The 21,900-nt window shown below is 30.6% G+C and overlaps 1 protein-coding gene across 3 annotated transcripts in view; it reads left to right on the forward strand.

Annotated features, from left to right (window-relative positions):
• LOC107443405 (mitochondrial inner membrane protease subunit 2) overlaps positions 1 to 21,900 on the forward strand; it is a 132,633-nt gene that overhangs the window by 109,325 nt on the left and 1,408 nt on the right. For all 3 annotated transcript variants that reach the window (XM_016057255.3, XM_016057254.3, XM_043044327.2), the window contains exons 4-5: positions 14,183 to 14,248; positions 19,594 to 19,693. In XM_016057255.3, coding sequence (XP_015912741.2) covers positions 14,183 to 14,248; positions 19,594 to 19,693 — 166 coding nt within the window. The remainder of the gene's footprint in view (positions 1 to 14,182; positions 14,249 to 19,593; positions 19,694 to 21,900) is intronic.

Genomic DNA, 21,900 nt, shown 5'->3' on the forward strand with positions numbered 1-21,900 from the left:
TTATATTAAAAATTTGATTTGCAGTAGATTTTAGCCTTTGAAAATTAAATTGACATTCTCCATTCACGTTGTCATAAACTCAAGCCTACAAACGAGCTTAGAACAAATTGAACTCATTGATGATTACTTCAATAATTAATTTATTGTACAAACGATTAAATTAAGGCGATAAAAGGAATAAATAAATAAATGTAAGATAACAAATCCTGGAAAGCATTGATAAACTGTTAAGAATTCTAGAAGCCAAGCTTTTTTTATATAAAATTATTGGCATCAATTTTTAAAAAAACTTCTCAATCAAAAGAGTGTAAAAATTATTTTAAAAAAATCAATTTTAAGAAATGGCAGTTGAATTATTCTTTTTTGAGAAATTGAAAAAAAAATCGATAGCTTGAAGAAAATGGTTTGTGACTTTTTCTCAAAAAATTGCGCGAAGAGAGAGAGAGAGAGATTCAAGACAACCCATTTATAAGCCGATTAGAGTGCACACTCAGCAAAAGCTTATGATGGAGAGTGTCAAAACTGTCTGGCATTCCCGAGCAAAAGCCTCAAATCCTCGCCGTAAGATGTCACTAAAAGTTGGCAGCTGTTGGCGAGAGAAGAAAGCAAGGAAAAAGGCAACTTTGTCGCAGAGGATTTGCGATAGAATTCCTGGCTGGAGAATTTTACTTGACAGTCTATTCTTAAAGGCTACTTATGGAGTGAGAGAAAAACTTCAAACTTCATGACATACGCAATGTATTTTTTTATATTTATTTTTTGAAATTTTATTTTATTGTGTTTGAGCCCCAATAGAAATTCCGGTGGAAAAAAACAACAGATTCAGAATTAAAACAAAAATGCAATTTATGAAAGTGGTTTCTGACTGTTAAAGTCAAAATTACTTACACACATACGAATAAACACCCGAACTTGCTAAATTTTAATTTAAAATAACTTGCATAATATTTATGTATTATAATTGAACTTTTTTTGTGCTAAAGAAATAAAATAAGCTTTTATTTTCTTATCAAATATTTTATTTGTAATTACAAAGTATCATATTTCTGAAATTCTAAATTTTATAAATTTTAAGTTTTTATTAGGAGTAGAGGAAAAAGAAGTTTGTCAACGATCAAAATGTTGAGAAATAGAGTTAAAGGTAAACTGGTATAACAGAAAAATTAAAAAATATATATATCTGACTGAATAAATAAATAGCCAGAAAAAAATATATAGCCAGAATAAAAAGAGTAAAATATATTGCCACTATAAAGGGTGTTTTGTTTGTTAATTATATATTAAATCACACGGCAAAACATGTTTCTCTAAGACATGATATCTATTATAGTTTTTAACTTGTATCTTAAACATACGGCTTGTTGAACATTAGAGTGAATACTATAGGAATTATTTATCATGAGTCGTGAAACTTGAGGATGGGATTTGTGTACAGATAACACATCAATTTTTATAATTGGAATAATTGCAAACGTATAGAAACTATTCCTACATGCAATAGAAAAACGCAAGTGGCAAAAAAATTAAAATTGAGAATTTTATATACGTGACATTTCCGTGTGATAAGCTACATATTGCAAAAAAAAATTATCTGTTTTCTACAATTTAATTTTAGCGTTTATATTATTAGCAATAGAACAAAAATAACTCGCCAAAATGGCTTAAACTCGATGAAATGTATCCACTAAACTTTGTGAACTCACTTCCTAAACAGGCGGGTATTAAGTCTAGAGACAGAGTTAGGAGTTTTGAAGACTGATTTTCATGTTTTTCCTAGGGGGCGAATAGTATTTTTTTTTCTTTTGTACGGAGAGCTTATCCCTAAACGAATATACTGGGTCAGTTCCTAAGTACCCGCCTTTTTTTTCGAGTTTTAACATTCAGCATGGCATTGTTTTGGCACAATGTTTTAAATTCTTCAAAAGAGGATACCTTGGATTTCACTGGAATCTATAATTTCTTTTCTTTCTTTTTTTCTTCTCTTTTACTTTCTTTCTACTCGAGTTAATGTGAATTTTCAGATCATTGAAATGGAGTAACAAGTTGAAAGAAAATAAGCATCTTCTCTTTATTTTTAATAAAGGTTCAGAAGCAACAATAAACTGCTCGTAACATTTGTGCTGTGTACTGAGAGGGTGCTAGCAGCTGAAAGAACCTCATGTGCTTAGTATGTTAAGTGAAAAAAAAATGGAAAATTTAACTTCTAAGTCGCTCCATGTTCTAACCATCGAGTTTAATTCTAAATTTTCGAGTCGAAACCTGGTGATTCCTAATAGCGATAGGCATTGTAAATTTTGCTGAATGCTGGGAAGTTGTGAACAACAAAGAAGAATTCATTGTTCCTTAATTAGTTTTTAATTTTTTTTTTGAAAAATAAATGTAAATTTTTTAAATTTTTATTTTATTTTTTATTTCCAATGGCAGATTATAGACAGTAACAGCATACATAAACATCGAATAAGAATAAGAACAGAAACAAAGGATGCTGCAACAAAGTCTATTAGTCACAACATGTCTCTAGCTTCCCAATAGCGTTNAAAAAACAACAGATTCAGAATTAAAACAAAAATACAATTTATGAAAGTGGTTTCTGACTGTTAAAGTCAAAATTACTTACACACATACGAATAAAAACCGAACTGCTAAATTTTAATTTAAAATAACTTGCATACTATTTATAATTTATATATTATAATTGAACTTTTTTTGCGCTAAAGAAATAAAATGCGCTTTTATTTTCTTATCAAATATTTTATTTGTATCTACAAAGTATCATATTTCTGAAATTATAAATTGTAAGTTTTTATTAGGAGTAGAGGAAAAAAAAGTTTGTCAACGATCAGAATGATGAGAAATTGAGTTAAAGGTAAACTGGTATAACAGAAAATTAAAAAATATCTGTATGACTTGAAGAAAGAAAATGAATTTTTTTTTCAGCCAGAAAAAAAAGAGAGAAAAATATTACCAGTGTAAAGGGTATTTCGTTTGTAAATTACATATTAGATCACACGGCAAAACATGTTTCTTTAAGACATGATATCTATTATAGTTCTTAACTTGTATCTTAAACATACGGCTTGTTGAACATTAGAGTAAATACTATAGGAATTATTTATCATGAGTCATGAAAGTTGAGGATGGGATTTGTGTACAGATAACACATCAATTTTTATAATTGGAATAATTACAAGCGTATAGAAACTATTCCTACATGCAATAGAAAAATCAACGCAAGTGGCAAAAAATTGAGAGTTTTATATACTTGACATTTACATATGATAACATATTGCAAAAAAAAAAAAAATTATCTGTTTTCTACAATTTAATTTTGGCTTTTATATTATTAGCAATAGAACAAAAATAACTTGGCAAAATGGCTTAAACTCGATGAAATGTATCCGCTAAACTTTGTGAACTCACTTTCTAAACAGGCAGTTATTAAGCCTAGAGGCAGAGTTAAGGGTTTTGAGGACTAATTTTCATGTTTTTCTTAGGGGGCAAATAGTATTTTTTTTTTTTTTTTGTACGGAGAGCTTATATCTAAACGAATATACTGGGCCAGTACCTAAGTACCCGCCTTTTTTTTCGAGTTTTAACATTCTGCATGGCATTGTTTTGGCATAATGTTTTAAATTATTCAAACGAGGATACCTTGGATTTCACTGGAATCTTATCTATAATTTCTTTTCTTTGTTTTTTCTTCTCTTTTTCTTTCTCCTTTCTTTCTATTCGAGTTAAAGTGAATTTTCAGATCATTGAAATGAAGTGACAAGTGAAAGAAAATAAGCATCTTCTCTTTATTTTTAATAAAGGTTCAAAAGCCACAATAAACTGCTCGTAACATTTGTGCTGTGTACGGAGAGGGTGCTATAGCTGAGTGCTTAGTATGTTAAGTTAAAAAGAAAAAAAATGGAAAATTTAACTTTTAAGTCGCGTCATGTTCTAACCGTCGAGTTAAGTTCCAAATTTTCGAGTCGAAACCGGGTGACTCCTAATAACGAGTCATTGTAAATTTTGCTGAATGATGGGAAGTTTAGAACAACAAAGAAGAATTCATTATTCCTTAATTAGTTGTTGATTTGTTTTGAAACGTAAATATGAATTTTTTTTTAGAAATTACTGGGGATAATTTCTTATTGGGGATACAGAATGCTTTAAGTAGAACGTGTTGAAGAATTTCTTCAAAACAAATTTTTAGTTCATTAACTAACGTGGAATAAAACAAAAACGCAATTCCATCTCCATCTAGCTTTTCAGTCAGCAGAAAGCTAGTTGGTAGTCCTCATAAATAAACCTCTAAAATCAATCTGAATGCTATATTCAAATTTGGACGTTATCTAAAACGAAAAGGTAATTCCATCTCCATCTAGCTTTTCAGTCAGCAGAAAGCTAGTTGGTAGTCCTTCTTATAAATAAACCTCTAAAATCAATCTGAATGCTATATTCAAATTTGGACGCTATCTAAAACAAAAGCGTAATTCCATCTCCATCCAGCTTTTCAGTCAGCAGAAAGCTAGTTGGTAGTCCTTCTTACAAATAAACCTCTAAAAATCAATCTGAATGCTATATTCAAACTTGGACGTTATCTAAAACAGAAACGTAATTCCATCTCCATCTAGCTTTTCAGTCAGCAGAAAGCTAGTTGGTAGTCCTTCTGATAAATAAACCTCTAAAATCAATCTGAATGCTATATTCAAATTTGGACGTTATCTAAATAACATCGCAATTTGTTTTTCTCTGTACAAATAGTTACGATAAATAATCGTCATCCCTTTTTTTCATTCCATCTCTCGTTCGAATTACGTTCTACCAGAGCTTTCTGTTTGCACGATTGTTCCCCTCAGATATAACGGATTTCTCATTTCACGCACCAGAGACTCGATGCGGTATGGAATCTCTCTGGAGATTGTGTAGACAGAAGCACCGGGTACAGAATATCAAGAACAGAAAGAAGAATAAAGAAGGAAAAAAAAGGATAAATAAAACCCCGGATGAAATCTCTGGTCCTAAGAGATAAAACTTTCGACATTGAATTGGTTTTCTAAAACTTCTGTTTTTGCTGAAAACGGGAAAATGATGAAAGAAATTAATTTTCCTTCCGTTGATAATCCATAGTTCTGATTATACATGGAAATGGAAATGATATTTTTTTTAAAGAACCATTTTTGTTTATTAGTTTTATTGTATGAGGTTATAATAAATGTGGCTGATACTGTGTATGTATAGAAATTTTGTAAAAGTTTATCTTTAGTAAGTAAAAAAGTTTATGAGAAAATGTTTAGTAATGTAGTGGAAGACAGTGAGTTAGTTTTGATGTAATATTTGGGTTTTCAAGTACTAAGACTAAATTTTAATGGTTCGAAGGATTAACTTTAATCAGTGGTAGATAGGGCCGGGATCGCCTGGTTGGTAGGGCACTGGTCCCATGTACAAGAAGTCGTAGATTCGATCCCCACTGGCGGTGTAGTAAATGGTGACTGATTCACATTAAATCTGTCGAGTCTCCATGTTCCCATAGTAAATCATACCTCTGAGGTTCTGATCCAAGAGCTTCCTTGTCTTCTGGATTGGTTCAAAATTTCAAGGCTACGTAGTTTAACATTAGCAGTCGTAAATCCAAAAAAATTGAGTCTGCTGTTCAACGACGGTTATAAAATAAAATAAAATTTATTTCATCTTATAATCATTCTTTACGTTACTTTCCATGCATATGTATCAATATATTTAGGTTTACATTTGCACTATGTTGGTTTACAAGGCGCAAAATGAGGAGGAGAGCACCTTAACTTTTAATCTAGTGGTCAGATTGTCATGTGGCCATGATGTGATTTCAGTTATTCTATAGCCTAACCTTATTAATAACCTTATTCCACCTTATTAATTATTGCTGATGATATTTTAAGTTACGAAATCAGACACAATAGCGTACTTTCTCTGAATAAACATTAGTATTTTTTTCAACGGATTTAGACTTTTAAACCTCCGCAATCTATAGTATACTGCGACTTTCAGGAGAAGTCCTCCAGACATTAGTTTCGCGTCATAGTGGGTACTATGGTTACGAGGAAAAGTCGCTTCGAACAGGGGTGAGGGGTGAATAGTTTTGTCTTAATTTTGGCATAGGTCGGCGTGAGTAAACCAATCAAATCCTCCATTCTTCCATTGCACCCCCATTAGAAATGTGCTCTCGCTTGTTACCATAGCAGCTGACAGTCCCAGATTTTTAGTCTGAAGGAGTTGTCCTCAAAGCCGCACTATAGCAATCTTAGCTATTTCGCTAAATTATGAGACCCCTACTATGGGTCCCATAGTTTAGGGAAGGTAACAACAGAAAGTTAGAGACCCTTAATGTTAATTTCTCTTTATGTGTATTTTGCTATATTTTCAGAACTAATAAGGCGAATCAAAAAATGTCATGCTCTTCATTAGTTTAGAAAATTATATTTCCTATTTTCTTTTAAATTTTAGTTTTTATTTCAAGTTTTTTTAAAATTAGTCTCGGAATTATCAAGCGTTTTCTGCTTATGAACGGTCAATGTTGAATCCTATTTGATAGTGGACAGTATGTGACCGTGCAATTAGCACTTCCCATAACTTACTATCAATGCCCAACCAATTAATAAAAGTTTACTGTTAACACTTCTGAATAAAATCAATGAAATAAATTTAAATGTCAAGGCTGTTAACATTTTTTAGAGCTATTATTTTGTGAAGATCCTTTAAAAAAAGTTGGTGTTTTAAACGATGATGGATCTGAACGTTTCATCCATAAAACCTGTTAAACCAAACGGTTTTAACAAATCCTATGTTGTTTAACTGCCAATCTTGTGCGAAAACATGCACTCAGAGACTCATAGTATTTAAATTTCAATTGTAGATTTTCAAAAAAATTTTACGTTTAACTTTAGAAGATATAAAAGCTTTCGTTCTGTTTTTAAAATAAAACTATGTTTTTCGTTTATAATTGAGATCGTTTTCAAATAAGTTTATTGCAAAAAAGTTACTGATATTGTGTCAAAAAAGATGTTTAAAAATACTACACTGCAGCTACTTTAATCGATCTAATGATTATTTTCTGGTAAAACATAAGATTTATTTCAGCTTAAGTTTAAAATAGAAAAAAAAAGTGTTTTACGATTTACACGAATTTGAATTGAAAGTGTCATTAATGCATCGAACTGTGTGCGTTTTGGTACAGATTTTGCTTATCAGCTTTATAATATTCCATGTTATGGCGTGCTAATTTGAAATTCAAATTTTATTTTAAAATATTTACTACAGAAATTGCGAATGAATGCAGAAATTGTGTTTTCCCTATAGATCACAAGAGAATGACTAATTTAAGTAAATTATACCCCTTTAAAACCTAACAAAGCTTACATATTCATAAACTAACTCACATAATCTCTCACTGACCCTCGTTTGAAATCTCACAACTTTAAATAAATACATATTCTGCAGAGTCGTTGGTTCAAATTAATCTCTTCCTTCTGTTTGTAAGGTAGATAATTCATTCATTTGCTGTTCGCAAGCAAACCAATTCTGCTTCAACGATATGAATGAAACTCTAAGTAAATGGAGAAAGACGCTTTAGCCTCAACAACTAGAATAATACCTGATATTTCCATTTTAATTCTCTAGCTTTTGTATATTTCATCCTCTGCTTTGTCTTCCTTGTTTAGACAAAATTGATAAATACCCTCACCAATGGAACTCTTTTGGAATAATTGTGGTTAAGATTAGTTGAATGGCAGCTATAAAATCTATTTTTAAATTAATATGGAAACATAGATCAGAATATTGGTCTTTATTCAGATGATTTTCTCCATAACTTGTAAATTTAAACAACTTATTTGTGGGAATATATTCAACACTCCCGACTAATACAGTTAGATTTTTTTTATTATGTAAGTAAAGATTAACTTCACAAATAACGCAAGATGAAACGGTAGGAATTAACAAATAGAAAGAGTCACAAATGCAGTAATTGTTTGTTTATTCAACCCTTTGCTTACGGTGTGCAATGTTGTACCATCACATGTGGTCCACATATTGTACCATCCGTAAGCTAAGGGTTAATTCATCCCTGTACTACAACTGCAAAATTATACGACACCCCTCAAATCGATATTTTAAATACCCTTGTTACCTAAACTACTATTAGAATAGTCTCAAACAGAAAACTATTAAAAAAGAAACTTTAAAAAACAGTTTTGCAAAGATTTATACTTTTTAGTTAATAATTTTCTCTAATTAAAATAATCATGCCACACTTATATAGCTATAAAGCTTTATATTGAATAAATAATGCGCTGAAATACATTTGGCTCCTGTTCGTAATGTGCGACGTACGTAACAATCGAGTCGTTATATCTTCAAAACATTTAGTACCTTATCCATAGCCCTTTTTAAAACACACTCTCAACAATAACGAAAATAATCTCTCAAACGAAAATAGTAGAGTCAGAGTCTTGAATTGGAAATAAGGCTTAAACTGTAATTTATGCTATCTCGCTGAAACACATTCACGGGACTTAAAAGAGACGAATGCTTTAAGCATTGAGAAAGTTACTTAACTGTTACAAAAAGAAAATCGCTAATCAGACAAGATTTTTTGCACTTTGATAGCCATTGAAATTCTCAATATTTGTATATTTCTATGCATGTTTCTATCTATAATGCAGGGAGTGCATAACTTTTCAAATGCTATAACAAATGGTTTTTCTATGTAAATTGCTAGAATTTTTCTCACTGACATTTTGCATTATTTTTATCAACACGTTGAGCAGTATCAGGTGCATTTTTGAGAAAATACGAATCACGTATTGTATAGCAATACGAATCACGCTAATAACAAATAAATAAATAAAAAAAATTCTTTGTAATGAGTAAAAATTAAGTAAATTATATATAAATTTTCAATAATTGCTTAAAACATGTAAATTTTTTTGTTCTATATCATATTTTACACCGTTAGTTATTGATGACTGACTGATGTGGCCTAAACAGAAATTAGAGTCACTCACTGGGTTGACTGAGTCACATTGTAAGTCAAAGTGTGAGTCAGTCACGTTGACTGAGGTTTCTGTCAACGTGTTTACAGCATAAAGCGCTAGCGAGAGGTGGACAAAGTTAAGATTAATAATTAAAAACGATTGACACGAACTCGCGACAGTAATGAAAGTACCTTATTTCGTTAATTTTATAAAGCGAAAAAGCTTCCAAAAAACAACTGGATGACTTATGTAGCAATAGAATTGTTACCAGCTTTCTTACAGCTGTAAAATGGTTATTAACTTATTTTAAAATGTTTTGAAATTTTGTATTCTATTTACATTGGTAGACTAGACCCAATTTTTTAGAATGTTTATTATAATAATTAATCGAACTTATTCTCATTGTCATAAAAAATAGTGCACCTAGAAAGAGTTGTCGGAATGACACCAAACTTTACATACGTAAGTACAACAGTGATATAAGTAAGTGATTAAAATTCACAGCATTGGCCAACGACTGTCCAACTTTCCGTCCCAAGTGGTCTAGGTATGCTCGCTTGGTGACAAATCTGGGGATCGAGCAAACCTCAGAAGGGTGGTAATATGGCGGTAGAATTCTGTGACAGTCGTGCAATATGTGGCCGAGCATTGCTGTGCTGAAAAATGGCTTCTGAGAGACCTGCCATGAGTGGCATTACGTGTGGCTGAAGGGTGTCACGAACGCTGTCCTAGCCCCGTGGGTCAATATTAGGGATGATCGTTTGTTTAATGAGATGACACACCATGCCATCACACCTGCTGTAGAAGCGATGTGCTGCTGTACAGCTTAGTCAAGATAGAAGCGTTCACCATGAGATCGCCACACTCGTTCATGATGGTCATGACTGCCCAAATTAAGTCTAGATTCATCTCTGAAGACATCCATTCGGTTGGGGAAAAAATTACTACATAAATGCACAATATGAAGAGATTTCAGAACACTAACCTACATTCACGAAATCCTATTTTTTTCGAATGAAGCGAGAAACAAACACAACTTAACTAATTCACCTAAGAGAAGTATTCCATTCCTCTATGCTATAATTATAATCATCGTTCATGATGTGATCATTCCGAAATAAACAAAAATAAGACTGGCACGCTAAATTAGAGTGACAACTAGTCGACTCTACTGTATCAACTAACCGTTTCCCTAAACTGTTGCTAGAGGGCGCAGGCGATGCCTTCTAGAGAGATATTGGCACAGTAAAACTTTTTGAAAAGCATCGTGTTAATGTTTTAGTGGATTGTCCTTATAAGTATTACAGTTAACGTGTGAAACTTGAGATGTTAAACAGTTATAAAGTACGCTGAAAGTTATTCAATGATGCAATTATTTCGATTCACTGCAGCATTATGATACACTAAAAGATAAAGATAAAATAAAAAACTTTTCTATCACACAATCGGAATTTTAAAGCTTTGTATTTTGGCATTCAAATTAAAAAAATATTGAGATTTTTAAAGCATCACATTTTATATATTTTTATTTTCAAAATCAAGAATTTTATTCTGAAATAGTTACATTTTGTTGCACGTTTTACTCATTCAACATTTTATTTTAATACCGATATTGTTGTTTTCAAAATTTTATGCTGAAATTTAGTATTCTACTCTCAAAATTAAATTGTAGCTTCGTTGATTCTAATAAATTAATTTTATTCTAATCATTTTCGCGAAAGTAATACTTGTAAACATTCTTTTTACATTCTTTAAGTGTTTCTGATCCGTTATGAAGAATTAAAGACTTAAGAATTTTGAACACATGCCAGACTAACATTCTTCATTTTTTTCTTCCAAATAAAAGCTTAACTTTTATTATTATTTTTTTCCCTTTCCATTGTTTTCATCTCCCATCTTGAAAAATTCTTTTTTATTTGAATTTTCAACGGCAGAGAATTTTTTTTAAATTTTTGTTTTCACAATGAGCTCTTGATTTATGACAGAAAATTAAGGAGGAAAAAAAAATTATGATAAATTCCTTTTGTATTATGTGTAGTATTATCTTAGTCTTTAAAGTGTGTTTTATGACTTTGTTCTTTATTATTGTACCACTTGGGGGAAAATGTAATTAACTCTAAAGATTTTTTTTCTTCTTTAACATAGGAAATATTAAAGTACTTTAACTTAGCCTCCTTCTCATTTTAATTGCATTTGCTGCGCAATCAAATCTATTTATTAGAAAAAAACTTTTTCCAATATCCTTGTTTTTATCTCCTTTTGTCTTCTTAGGAAAAAAAATATCATTAATGTTTTTGTATTTGACAATTTTTTTTTTCAATTTCAGAAAATGGTATTGTCAATACAACTGAAGAATCTAAGTAGGATCAATAATATAAACTAGTTAAATTCATGGTCGCATTTATTTTATTTATTTATCAGAAACATCTTTCAGTTTTGAAATTTTTAAAAGTATTTTATTTTTGCGATAAGTTTTTTAAACTTGTCTTTCCATTACATCAAACGAATGCTTTACTATTTAAAACTAATAATTTAAGAATATATTGAACATAAAATTGAATTTAAATTTGTACCTTTGTATTTGTTGTGTAAACCCCTAAAAGTTCTCTTTTTCCATGTAGCATTTTTCATTAATTGCGCATTAGTTAGCATAAATATTTGTTAAAATGTATAGGATTTTTTCCTCTATGGTAAAATTAATGTTTGTTTTTTCCCGGTTATTTTTACTTTAGCCTTAATGATACTTATGGTACATGGGTGACTTATTACAATTTCTGATTTCATGAAAGATGACTTGTTTGTTTTATCTTACACACTCTTAACTTTTTCTCTAGCTGTTGAAAAAGGATTTTCGCGCTATCATTGGCGAATTCTTCTTTTTTTCCTGGTGGCGATCATTTTCTCCGACGAAGTTTTTTTCGCCATTATGGTGTTGTGGTAATCTTTAATGGTTTGTACGTCATTAATTTCATTTGCTATTAATCACTCGTTGCGAGGGAAAGATAATCTTTACCATTGTTCTTTTAAGTTCAATTTAAGTAGAGATGTTTGAAATATTTCCGTTAAAAGAATAATATATTTAGTTTTAGAGGTTAGAAAAAAACATTATTGGCTTGAAAGCCTATATTTGTATATTTTTATTGCTATAAATGAATAATACTTTAATGGAATTATTGATTAAAAATGCTAAATGAGAATTTTAATGTTGTGTGTTTGAGAAAATAAAGTGTCCTATTTTTTTTCTTTTTTAAAAAAGAATACTGTAATTCAGTCCTAATTGTATTATTGAGTTTTAAAAATAAGTAATTAATTTTTTAAATTGAACCAATTAGAGAAATCGAAACTCATCCGAAAAAGTTTCTGCCTAACAACCGTCTTTTCTCGTTAGTTGTATCTTTCACAGTTTAAAACGTTTTTTTTTTTAACATGATATTAATTAAGTAACGGTAATCACCAAAAACGTATTTTCTATCAACGAAATTAACTTTTACTAATTCAAAATTTTCTAAAATATAATTGCTGTTTTTGAAAACTTACATCAATAACCATCATAAAGTAAAAATTTTAAATTTCTCAATTTTACCACGCTTATATCAACTTGCCTTCGTGTATGTCTGTTCAGGTGGAATTTTGTAATCGATTTTAAACTAACTTCCCGACTAGCTACAAACTTCAAATTTGGCACATAGTTCAGAATTGGATGGCAATGCATGAAAATGAAGAGAAAAAAGACATACTAAGTAAAATAAAATTAAAATTAAAGAAAAATTAATATTTTCGCCATTGTCTTTTGTTGTCGATTCGATTATTTCAAATTAGTGTCACATGTCAGTTGAAAAGTTTTGTGTACAGTGAGTGAGAAAATTGAGATTTTGGAAGTGAATACGAAAGAAAAAAAAATTAAACTAATATTTTTAAAAACCACGTTTCTGTAGTGGTGAATAATAATTAAAAAACAAAAATTTGAAAAACGAAAAACGTGGGGCGCATCGAATACATAACAGTACATATACACATACATATACACATTTTCTTACTCATGCACAACCACATACACATATACATCTACATACACATGCATATACACAAACATATTCCACATACACATCCACATTCAGATACAATTACAGATATACAAACACATATTCTCATGAGCACACATACTGTTACTGATATGTATTTCATGCTCCCCACGTTTTTCGTTTTTCAAATTTTTGTTTTTTAATTATTATTCTCCACTACAAAAACGTGGTTTTTAAAAATATTATTATTTTTTTTTTTTTTAGTTTTAATTTCTAAATTAAATTTGACGTATTATTGGTCGTATTATTGGTATTTTCAACCATACGCCGATACGAATTTATTGCAAACTTAATAAGATGTTGAATTCAGCTATGTTTCTACTAAAGTTCAATCAGTATATTATTTGCCACTATGATTTGCATCTTCTGAAAATTTCATTTCAACCACGTCATCCTTTTATGGTGCAAACATGAATTTATGTACACTCGTGCCTCGAGTTCGCCGATTTGGTGAACGCCACCTAAATTGTAACTCCTCAACAAAATATTTTATAACCGTCCTTGTACAATCGACGCAATTCTTTGTTTACGACAACCAATGTTCAACGATGCCAGCCGGGGGCAAAATTCGCCTCGACCAGCCATCGCTGGGATTCGAACCAGGGTCACCTTATTGGAAAGCGAGTGCTCTGTGCTCTGAGTCGCCACAGCCACTGCTTTTAATAAAATATTGATTTGGTTCTCGCATTCTTAAATAGCATAAATTAAACGAAAAAATAAAAAGCGATAAGTGTCCGCCGCAATTAAGAGACTTGCCGCGTTTTTTTTTTTAAATTTATTTTTTATTTTTAAATTTTGTTTTTGTCATGTTTTGACGAATTTACAAAATAGACTCTGACTCACTGTGGTTTTCTGCGTAAAAAGAGCATTGTTTATATTTTGCCAAAAATATTCGTGTCCGTCATTCAAATTACTTTGCAATAGATAAAAAAAAGTCCCCTTTTCAGCACATTAAGTGTGGTAATTGAAAAGTATCACTAATTTTATTTATGATGTATTTCTAGTGCAGTTTCTGTAATGTTTTTACAATGCTCAATTTTGTTTCTTTACTTTGATTTTTTGTTTCTTAACTTGTTTTTTAGTTTATTCTATTTCTTCTTTTAGATGTCCCAGAGATCCGGATCAAAAGCTAATAAAACGTGTTATTGCTTTGGAAGGTGATACCGTTAAGTAGGTATAATTTTTTAACCGTAAAAATATTTTAGTTACACGAATAATGTTTCTAATTAATCCATTCTTTTTCATGACCTACTTTCAATTAATAGTATCTACACCCTTGTGCAAATTAATTGAAACAAACTTTTTTTTTTCGTGTTTTTTAAAGAAGATGTTTTGGGGTTGTTTCGGTATGATGCGTTCTGAGCAGTACATTACTATTCTGGGTAAAAAAGTTGTTCCAGAGTTGAAGAAACGATACCCTGATGGAACAGGGATTTTTCAACAGGATTTAGTTCCTTGCCGTTCGTCCAAAATTGTCAAGAAATTCATGTCTGAGAATCAAATTGAGACATTGGAATGGCCAGGGAACTCTCCGGATGTCAACCCAATTGAGAATCTCTGGGCCATATGCAAGAATCGCCTATTAAATATGGACTGTACAACTATGGAGAAGCTAATCACGGCGTTAATTCATGTGTGGTACAAGGACACAAATATTATAAATGACTGTAAAAAATTAGTGGAATCCATGCCGAATCGTGTCCAAATATTAATAAAGTGTCGTGGAGATCATATTATTTACTAAAAATTTTTGAGTTTGTATAAATTTAAATAAAATAACATTTTCTCTTAGTTTTCTGAATTTATTGAGTTTGTTTCAATTAATTTGCAAAAGGGTGTATAACTGATTCATTATGATCTAAAAAGTTTTAATTATTTCCTATCTAGATCTAGATTTTAATTATTTCCTATCATTTTGATTCTTTAGTTCCTAATACATTTTCTTTCACAAAAAAGCAGGGTTCCCACGGGTCAGGGAAAGCCTGGAATTGTCTGGAAATTTTATTTTAACTCCAAAAATCAGGGAATAGTCAGAGAAAGTTGCAATTTTTTTTACGAAAACCCGGGAAATTCCTGGAAAAAACAGTCTTAAAATTGTCAGTAACAGTACTCAGTTGTTGAGATTCGAGTTAAATAATTCTAACAACTATTACAATTATTTATTGTAAATATTTCACATTTTAGTCAAACTGAAATGCTTCTTTCCTCATATAAAATATTTATTTTACATAGAAAATCTAATACTTAGCATTACAAATAAAAGAATCAAAATTTTCTGATGAAAAATTTCGTAACGTAGATAAAATATGGTATTGATTTTCATTAAAATTTACCTGATATACATGGAAAAGACAGGGAATTTTTTTTCTGAAATTGAGTGGGAACCCTGAAAAAGTTTAAAAAACATTATAATTTGCAAATCACCAATTTCTTTTTTTAATGTTTAATATCAAAACAAAATTACAGCTTAATCTAAATATATTTGTGAGAATTTCTTTATGTAATTTTAATACTTCATTCTATGAATGAAAAAAACTTACCGCTTATGAATACATTTTAATTTAAATATTAACTTTTTTAACCAATTCACCTGCTTTAAATTAAGGTAATGTTTTACGTAGCATGAAACAAAGCTTTTCAATTATTGGGCGTCATTTTCTTTTTAAGAAAGGGGCTGATATAACAAATTTACTTTGATTTGATCATTTGGTTATACTATTATTTTTTGGCCCAATCAAGCACCATATTTTATTAGCACTATTAATCCGCTATATAATTCTCATAGCCGACAAAAGGCCAGGTTAATGCCTGTACCGGTTGTTTTTCCTATAACAACAGGAGGTCACAACACCTCCAACAAAAGATTTCGGTACTAGGGCATTTATTATCTCATTTAAAAAAAAAGTTTATTATTTTCTAAAACAACAGAAGAGTGAAATTAAGAAGAAGCGAGTGAAAAAATAAGTATTTATAATTGTTAATAGTCAGGTGATTCACTTTTTTTTTTAAATATTTTTTTTTGTTGTATTTTTTGCCTTAATTTATACTTTATCCAGTTTTATAAATGAAACAAAATATTTTAAGCGTCTATTTTAATATGACTGGATTAGTTCCAAAATTCCTTTTGGTAAGATATTTTGTTTATTTTGAAACGCTTTTTTTTTCCTACGTATTTTTTACTGCTTAAATCGAAAAGATCTTCCTACTGCTAGTGAGCTTAGGATGATTACTGTACCAAGTAAATGTTTTGAGAATTAGAGCAGTGAGAATTAGAGCAGTGATGAAGTCAGCACTCGTTTTTAAGGAGGAAAAAGACTCTATAACATATGCGTAGATTTAAAAAAAAATTAATTATTAAAATGTGTATTTATCTCTTTGCGTTAAAGGAATACTGGACGTTAAGATTAAGAAAAATCGTTCAAAAAACCATTATTTTGTTTCTGAGATATTAAGAAAGTTCATACTTTATTAAGTAATATGCAACAAACTGTGTTTTAATCGAAATTTTCCTTACTGAGTTTACGCCCATAAAAATACATTAGGCGTTATTTTCTTTCTAAATTACGTTTGAATTCCACGATTTTATTGCAAATTTTCTAATTAAATTTCTTATTTAGGTCCCGTTTGAGAAATTTAGCTTCATAACAAGAGAGTATTCACAAACCTGTGCAGATATTTACTAGGACTGGGCTATAAGTCGATGTATTTTATTTTATAATATAACCGTCGTTGAACAGCTGACCCAATTTTATGGGTTTACAACTACTAATGTTCAACTCCGTAGCCTTGTAATTTTGAACCCAATCCAGAAGACAAGGGAACTCCTGGATCGAGTATTGGGAGAAGTTTGCCTTCGTGGAAGACTTTTTGATGGACCTAACCCGCATTTGCGTTACATGGAGAGGAAGACCACGAGAACCTCCCACGGTTAGCCTTACGGCAAGGGGTCTCTAACCCATGATCCATCTACATCTGAGGATATTTCACGTCAGCACTGTGGTCGGGGCAAGTCGGATGCGGAATTCGCATCGACTAGGATTCGAACCCGGTTCGCCACATTGGAAGGCGAACGCTCTATCCCCTGAGCCATCGCGGCTCTAAATCGATGTATAAAACCCAAATCGATGTATTGCGAAATATCACTTTAACGCATATATCGGCAGGCCGATATAATGACTTTCGTTTTAGGCGATGCATCAGAAATCTGATTTGAGCCGCCCGCATAAGACAACGCTCGAGGTTTAACAATGTAACATGCGAGGATCCTTGCCTTCGCTAACGCTGTCTCAGCGCTGGCGAAGACGATTTTGATTGCATCTAGTTGTGGAGATGTTGATAGCGTCTAGCTCAGGGGTTTCCAACTTACATGAGGCCGGGGGCCGCAACTAAAAACACCAGTCAAATGGTGGGCCGCAACTTTATAAAAATTTTATATAGGACTCTTTTATGTTTGAAGGAACATTAAGTATTACTGTTAAATTTTTATCAAGTTGTACAAAACAAAAGTATTGAATCACAAATTAAAATAAGAAGTAGATTTTTACCTGAGATATAAATTTTTTTGCACGGTTGTGGTATCTTAAATTTCACAGAAACGAAGAAATTTGGGTTTTTTTTTTTTTAACGAAGAAAGTACTTTAAACCCATATAGATTTTTACAGAAATTGTCTGCAAAAAAATGACTACTAATATATTTTTGTTCGTGGGCCACAAAAAGAGGCTTCGCAGGCCGGATGTGGACCGCGGGCCGCCAGTTGGTAACCACTGGAGCTATAAAGACGATGTTAGTTTCGTGATGTTAAATGACGAAGAGTGAATTGAATCATAACTCCCGGTTTCTAGCGTGAGGATCAGTGTTGAAATTCTCGTTTCTTTAAGCGCCATTTTTGTCTTGGGGTTTCTTTTCCGTTTTAGGGTCCATTTTTGTGTTTGGGTGTTGTCTTTGGGTACGTTTCTTGGAAGTTACAGCGGGACTTACGTAATATTGCGATCGGTAAGTGCCTTTTGTTTCGTTGGGATTTAACCTTTCTTGTGAATTATTTTCAGTGAGACTTTTGCTACTTAGCGATCGTTTCGTTGTGCATTATTTCGACACTTTTTTTTTCTTTTTGTCTGTCGGGATTTAATGATTTTTGTCAATTATTTTTGACGGACCTACTGTTACTTTGCGATAGCTGCGCAATAGCTCTTAAATTTTTGTTCTGAACTTAATCTATTAATGAAAAGAACATATGAATAAACGAAAGATTCTTCATTGATTTTTTTAATAATTGGTTTTCATTTTAAGCGATACAATTTAATAGGTGTATTTTGTATTTAACTTTGTTATAAAAGGTTTTTTTTTAAATTTATTTAATGCACGTAAATATTTGATAGAATTTGATTACTTTAAACCAATAAACCTTCAGTCTTTTTTAATTATGAAAACAATTAAAACAAAGCCTACATTAATTTAATTTGCTTTTATTTTTGAGAAAATTGAAACTAAGTTAGCGTTATTTTTTTTTTTTTAAATTTGGCTATTAGTTAAAACAAATATATTTTTTTTAATCAAATAAAAAGTTAAACAATGTTTTGAAGCTTTTTAATAACAGTACTTAAAGTATTTTATTTTTTTTTAATTTTTCTTAAAATTCTTTCAATACTTCTTTGTTTCATAATTTGTTAGTCAGTATCATTTTTAAACAAATAAATCCTAAGTAGCTTTTATTTTCGAAAAGGAAAATAATAATAAATAAATAAAAAACTTAATTTTTACATTTATTAAGTATACAATTTGAGTATTACTTAATACAACTTTATTATTTTAAATAGATAAATAAAAGAATGTCTAACAATGTTTCAAAAGCGCCGTTTTCTTCAACAAATAATTTAAAAAATGTTTTACTCAAGTGAACATTTATTTGGTTTTTTTTTTTACTTTCGTTTTTTTTTTCTTTTAATTTTTAATGCATGTTTGTAAAATATTTTGTTGCAGTTTTATTATTAATTTTATACCAATAAATCTTAAGTCATTTTAATTCATAAAAAATTTAAATAAAGCTTGGGTTTGTTTTTACTTTGGCATCTTTATTATTTTAGTTGAAAAAATTAAGCAATGCTATTGATGTTATAGAAGCATTTTTTTAGGATTAACGTTTTCTTTTGTAATAGATTTATTCCTTTTACTTATTTTTGAATGAGTTGAAGATTTCTGATTTTTGAAAATTTCTGAAGATTTTTAAAAAGATGCTAAATCGCGATGTCTGACATTCGATGTATCACGATATAACATTTCTTACATCGCCCAGTCCTAATATTTACAAATGTGTAACAATATTGAAGGAAGGATTCAATGAAATAATAGTTTACTTTTTTTTTAATCTATAGGATATATTATATGCTTACTTTAGATTTAATAAAGAGAAAATTAATTTGTAAAAATGATAAAATTTTTAAAAAAAAGATGGTTGGCTACCTTGTACTTCACAGTAGATTTCTTTTAAATAACACATATTATTATTGTTACTTTCCAGGGCAGCTAATAAATTGAGATACGTATCAGTTCCTGTTGGTCATTGCTGGATTGAAGGAGAAAATTTAAAACACAGCATGGATAGCAATTTTTTTGGTCCAGTGAGTATATTTTGGCACTCTTATTTCTAATCCAAATTCTACTTCCGTTTTGGTAAAACAGCAAGCAAAATACGCTGAATGAATTTTGATATCGTGATTGAAATTGAATATTCATCCAATATGTAACAATTTTCAAAAAAAAAAAAAAAAAAAAAAAAAAAAAAAAAAAAAAAAAAAAAAAAAAACTCTCTAGCTATGAATTATGAATGAAGACAAAATTAAACGAAGCAGACAAAACAAAAAGTTAGACACCATGAATAGGATTTGATAAAATTTAATTATATTTTTATTCTTTTATCCACTATATTGCGATAAGAGTTTTTAAAATGATTTCCAGCTACGAATTTTAGTTCTGAAAATTAGATTCTTAGCCTGCTATCCACCGCTTTAGACAATGCTTAGGATAGAGTATCATTGGGTTGGTATATTAATTATTTCATTTTTTCTTTCTCTTCGTATACTTTTTATTTTATGTCAGACTATGAATTTCAATGAACAAGGTTCGAGTAAGAGTCAGAGATCACGAGTTCGAAAAACCTCTGAAAGAGGGAGTTCGAACATTTAAAAATAATTTAACGACAGAATTTGCATAGTATTAATTTTGAGTGTGTAAGTACCCTCATTATGCAACTGTTAATTTGTATATATATAACAAATCAAGATTGGATTTAGAGTTTGTTTCTTTTGATTTTCATGACTGTATGTATTGAATTCGTGTTATGGAGAGGATTGTTTTTCCTTTATGATGTTTAAGTTAAGTTATGATTTTTCTTGCTTAATAAAATTTCTGATTAGTTAAAAGATGACTTTTTCATTATGCTTGTTAAGCATTTTCCACAACGCACTGAACTCTGCCAGCATTTTATATAAAGAATGGATACAATTTGTCAAAGCAAACCTTTCTAGGATTTAAAATGCTCAACGCGAACTGTTTTAGCTTGATGTTTATATTTGCCTTATAAATAAGGCGATCTCCGATGCAAGGAAAGGTTCAACCGGTTCTATTACGTAACGTGCTTTGCTGTGTGTTTTTAGGGGGAGGAGAAAACCTCTTTGCTTGCTGCAGAACCGGTTTTTGCGTGCATTGAGGTCCCGCAGTAGACTGATCGTTAAGACACGGTTCCCAGCAGATCACCGAAGTCAAGCATCACTGGCTGCGGTCNAAAAAAAAAAAAACTCTCCAGTTATGAATTATGAATGAAGACAAAATTAAACGAAGCAGACAAAACGAAAAGTTAGACACCCTGAATAGGATTTGATAAAATTTAATTAAATTTGTATTCCTTTATCCACTATATTGCAATAAGGGTTTTTAAAATGGTTTCCAGCTACGAATTTTAGTTCTGAAAATTAGAATCTTAGCCTGCTATCCACCGCGTTAGACATTGTTTAGGATGGAGTATCATTGGGTTGGTATATCAATTATTTAATTTTTTTTTCTCTCTTCGTATACTTTTTATTTTATGTAACAAACGGATACAGTTTGTAAAGGCAAACTTTTCTAGGATTTAAAATGCTCAACGCAAACGTGATGAACAGTTTTAGTTTGATATTTATGTTTGCCTCATAAGTAAGGCGATCTCCGATGCAAGGGAAGCTTCAATCGATTCTATTACGTAACATTCTTTGCTGCGTGTTTTTAGGGAAAAGAGGAAACCTCTTTGCTTGCTTCAGAACCGGATTTTGCTTACATTCAGAGCAAAGAAGTGGCTTTTATGAGGGAAATATTTACGTTTTGGCTTTAAGCTCGGTTTACAGTTAATTTAGCTACGTCACAAAAAGAAAATTTGACTAGTTATCCTTTGTCCCCATGCTTGTTTCATAGGTTTGATTTCTATGTATCCATAAACCTAATATACTTTTGAAGTATTTTCCGTTGACTCTACGATACAATGCATTGTATGTATTCTAGGATGTGATATACTCAGCCCGTTTAACTTACATGCTTTAAAGTGTTGGTGACACTACTAATAAATTGTTTCACTTTACATGTTGGTGTACATTCTTCGCATGTTTACAGAATATGATGCTCTGTGTTCTATTGCAAAATGTGTTTGCATAATTAATCTATTGACCTACATAAATGTTAACTAGCACATAAATTTTTTAATGTCTGTTAAAATCTTCCATAGTAATATCTAACAGTAGATGCAATTTGTACGAAGTGTTATTCTTTTAAAATATAATGATAACTCAGTTATTGAGTT

The sequence above is a fragment of the Parasteatoda tepidariorum genome, chromosome 4, assembly GCF_043381705.1.
Source record: "Parasteatoda tepidariorum isolate YZ-2023 chromosome 4, CAS_Ptep_4.0, whole genome shotgun sequence".
Classification (NCBI taxonomy): domain Eukaryota; kingdom Metazoa; phylum Arthropoda; class Arachnida; order Araneae; family Theridiidae; genus Parasteatoda; species Parasteatoda tepidariorum.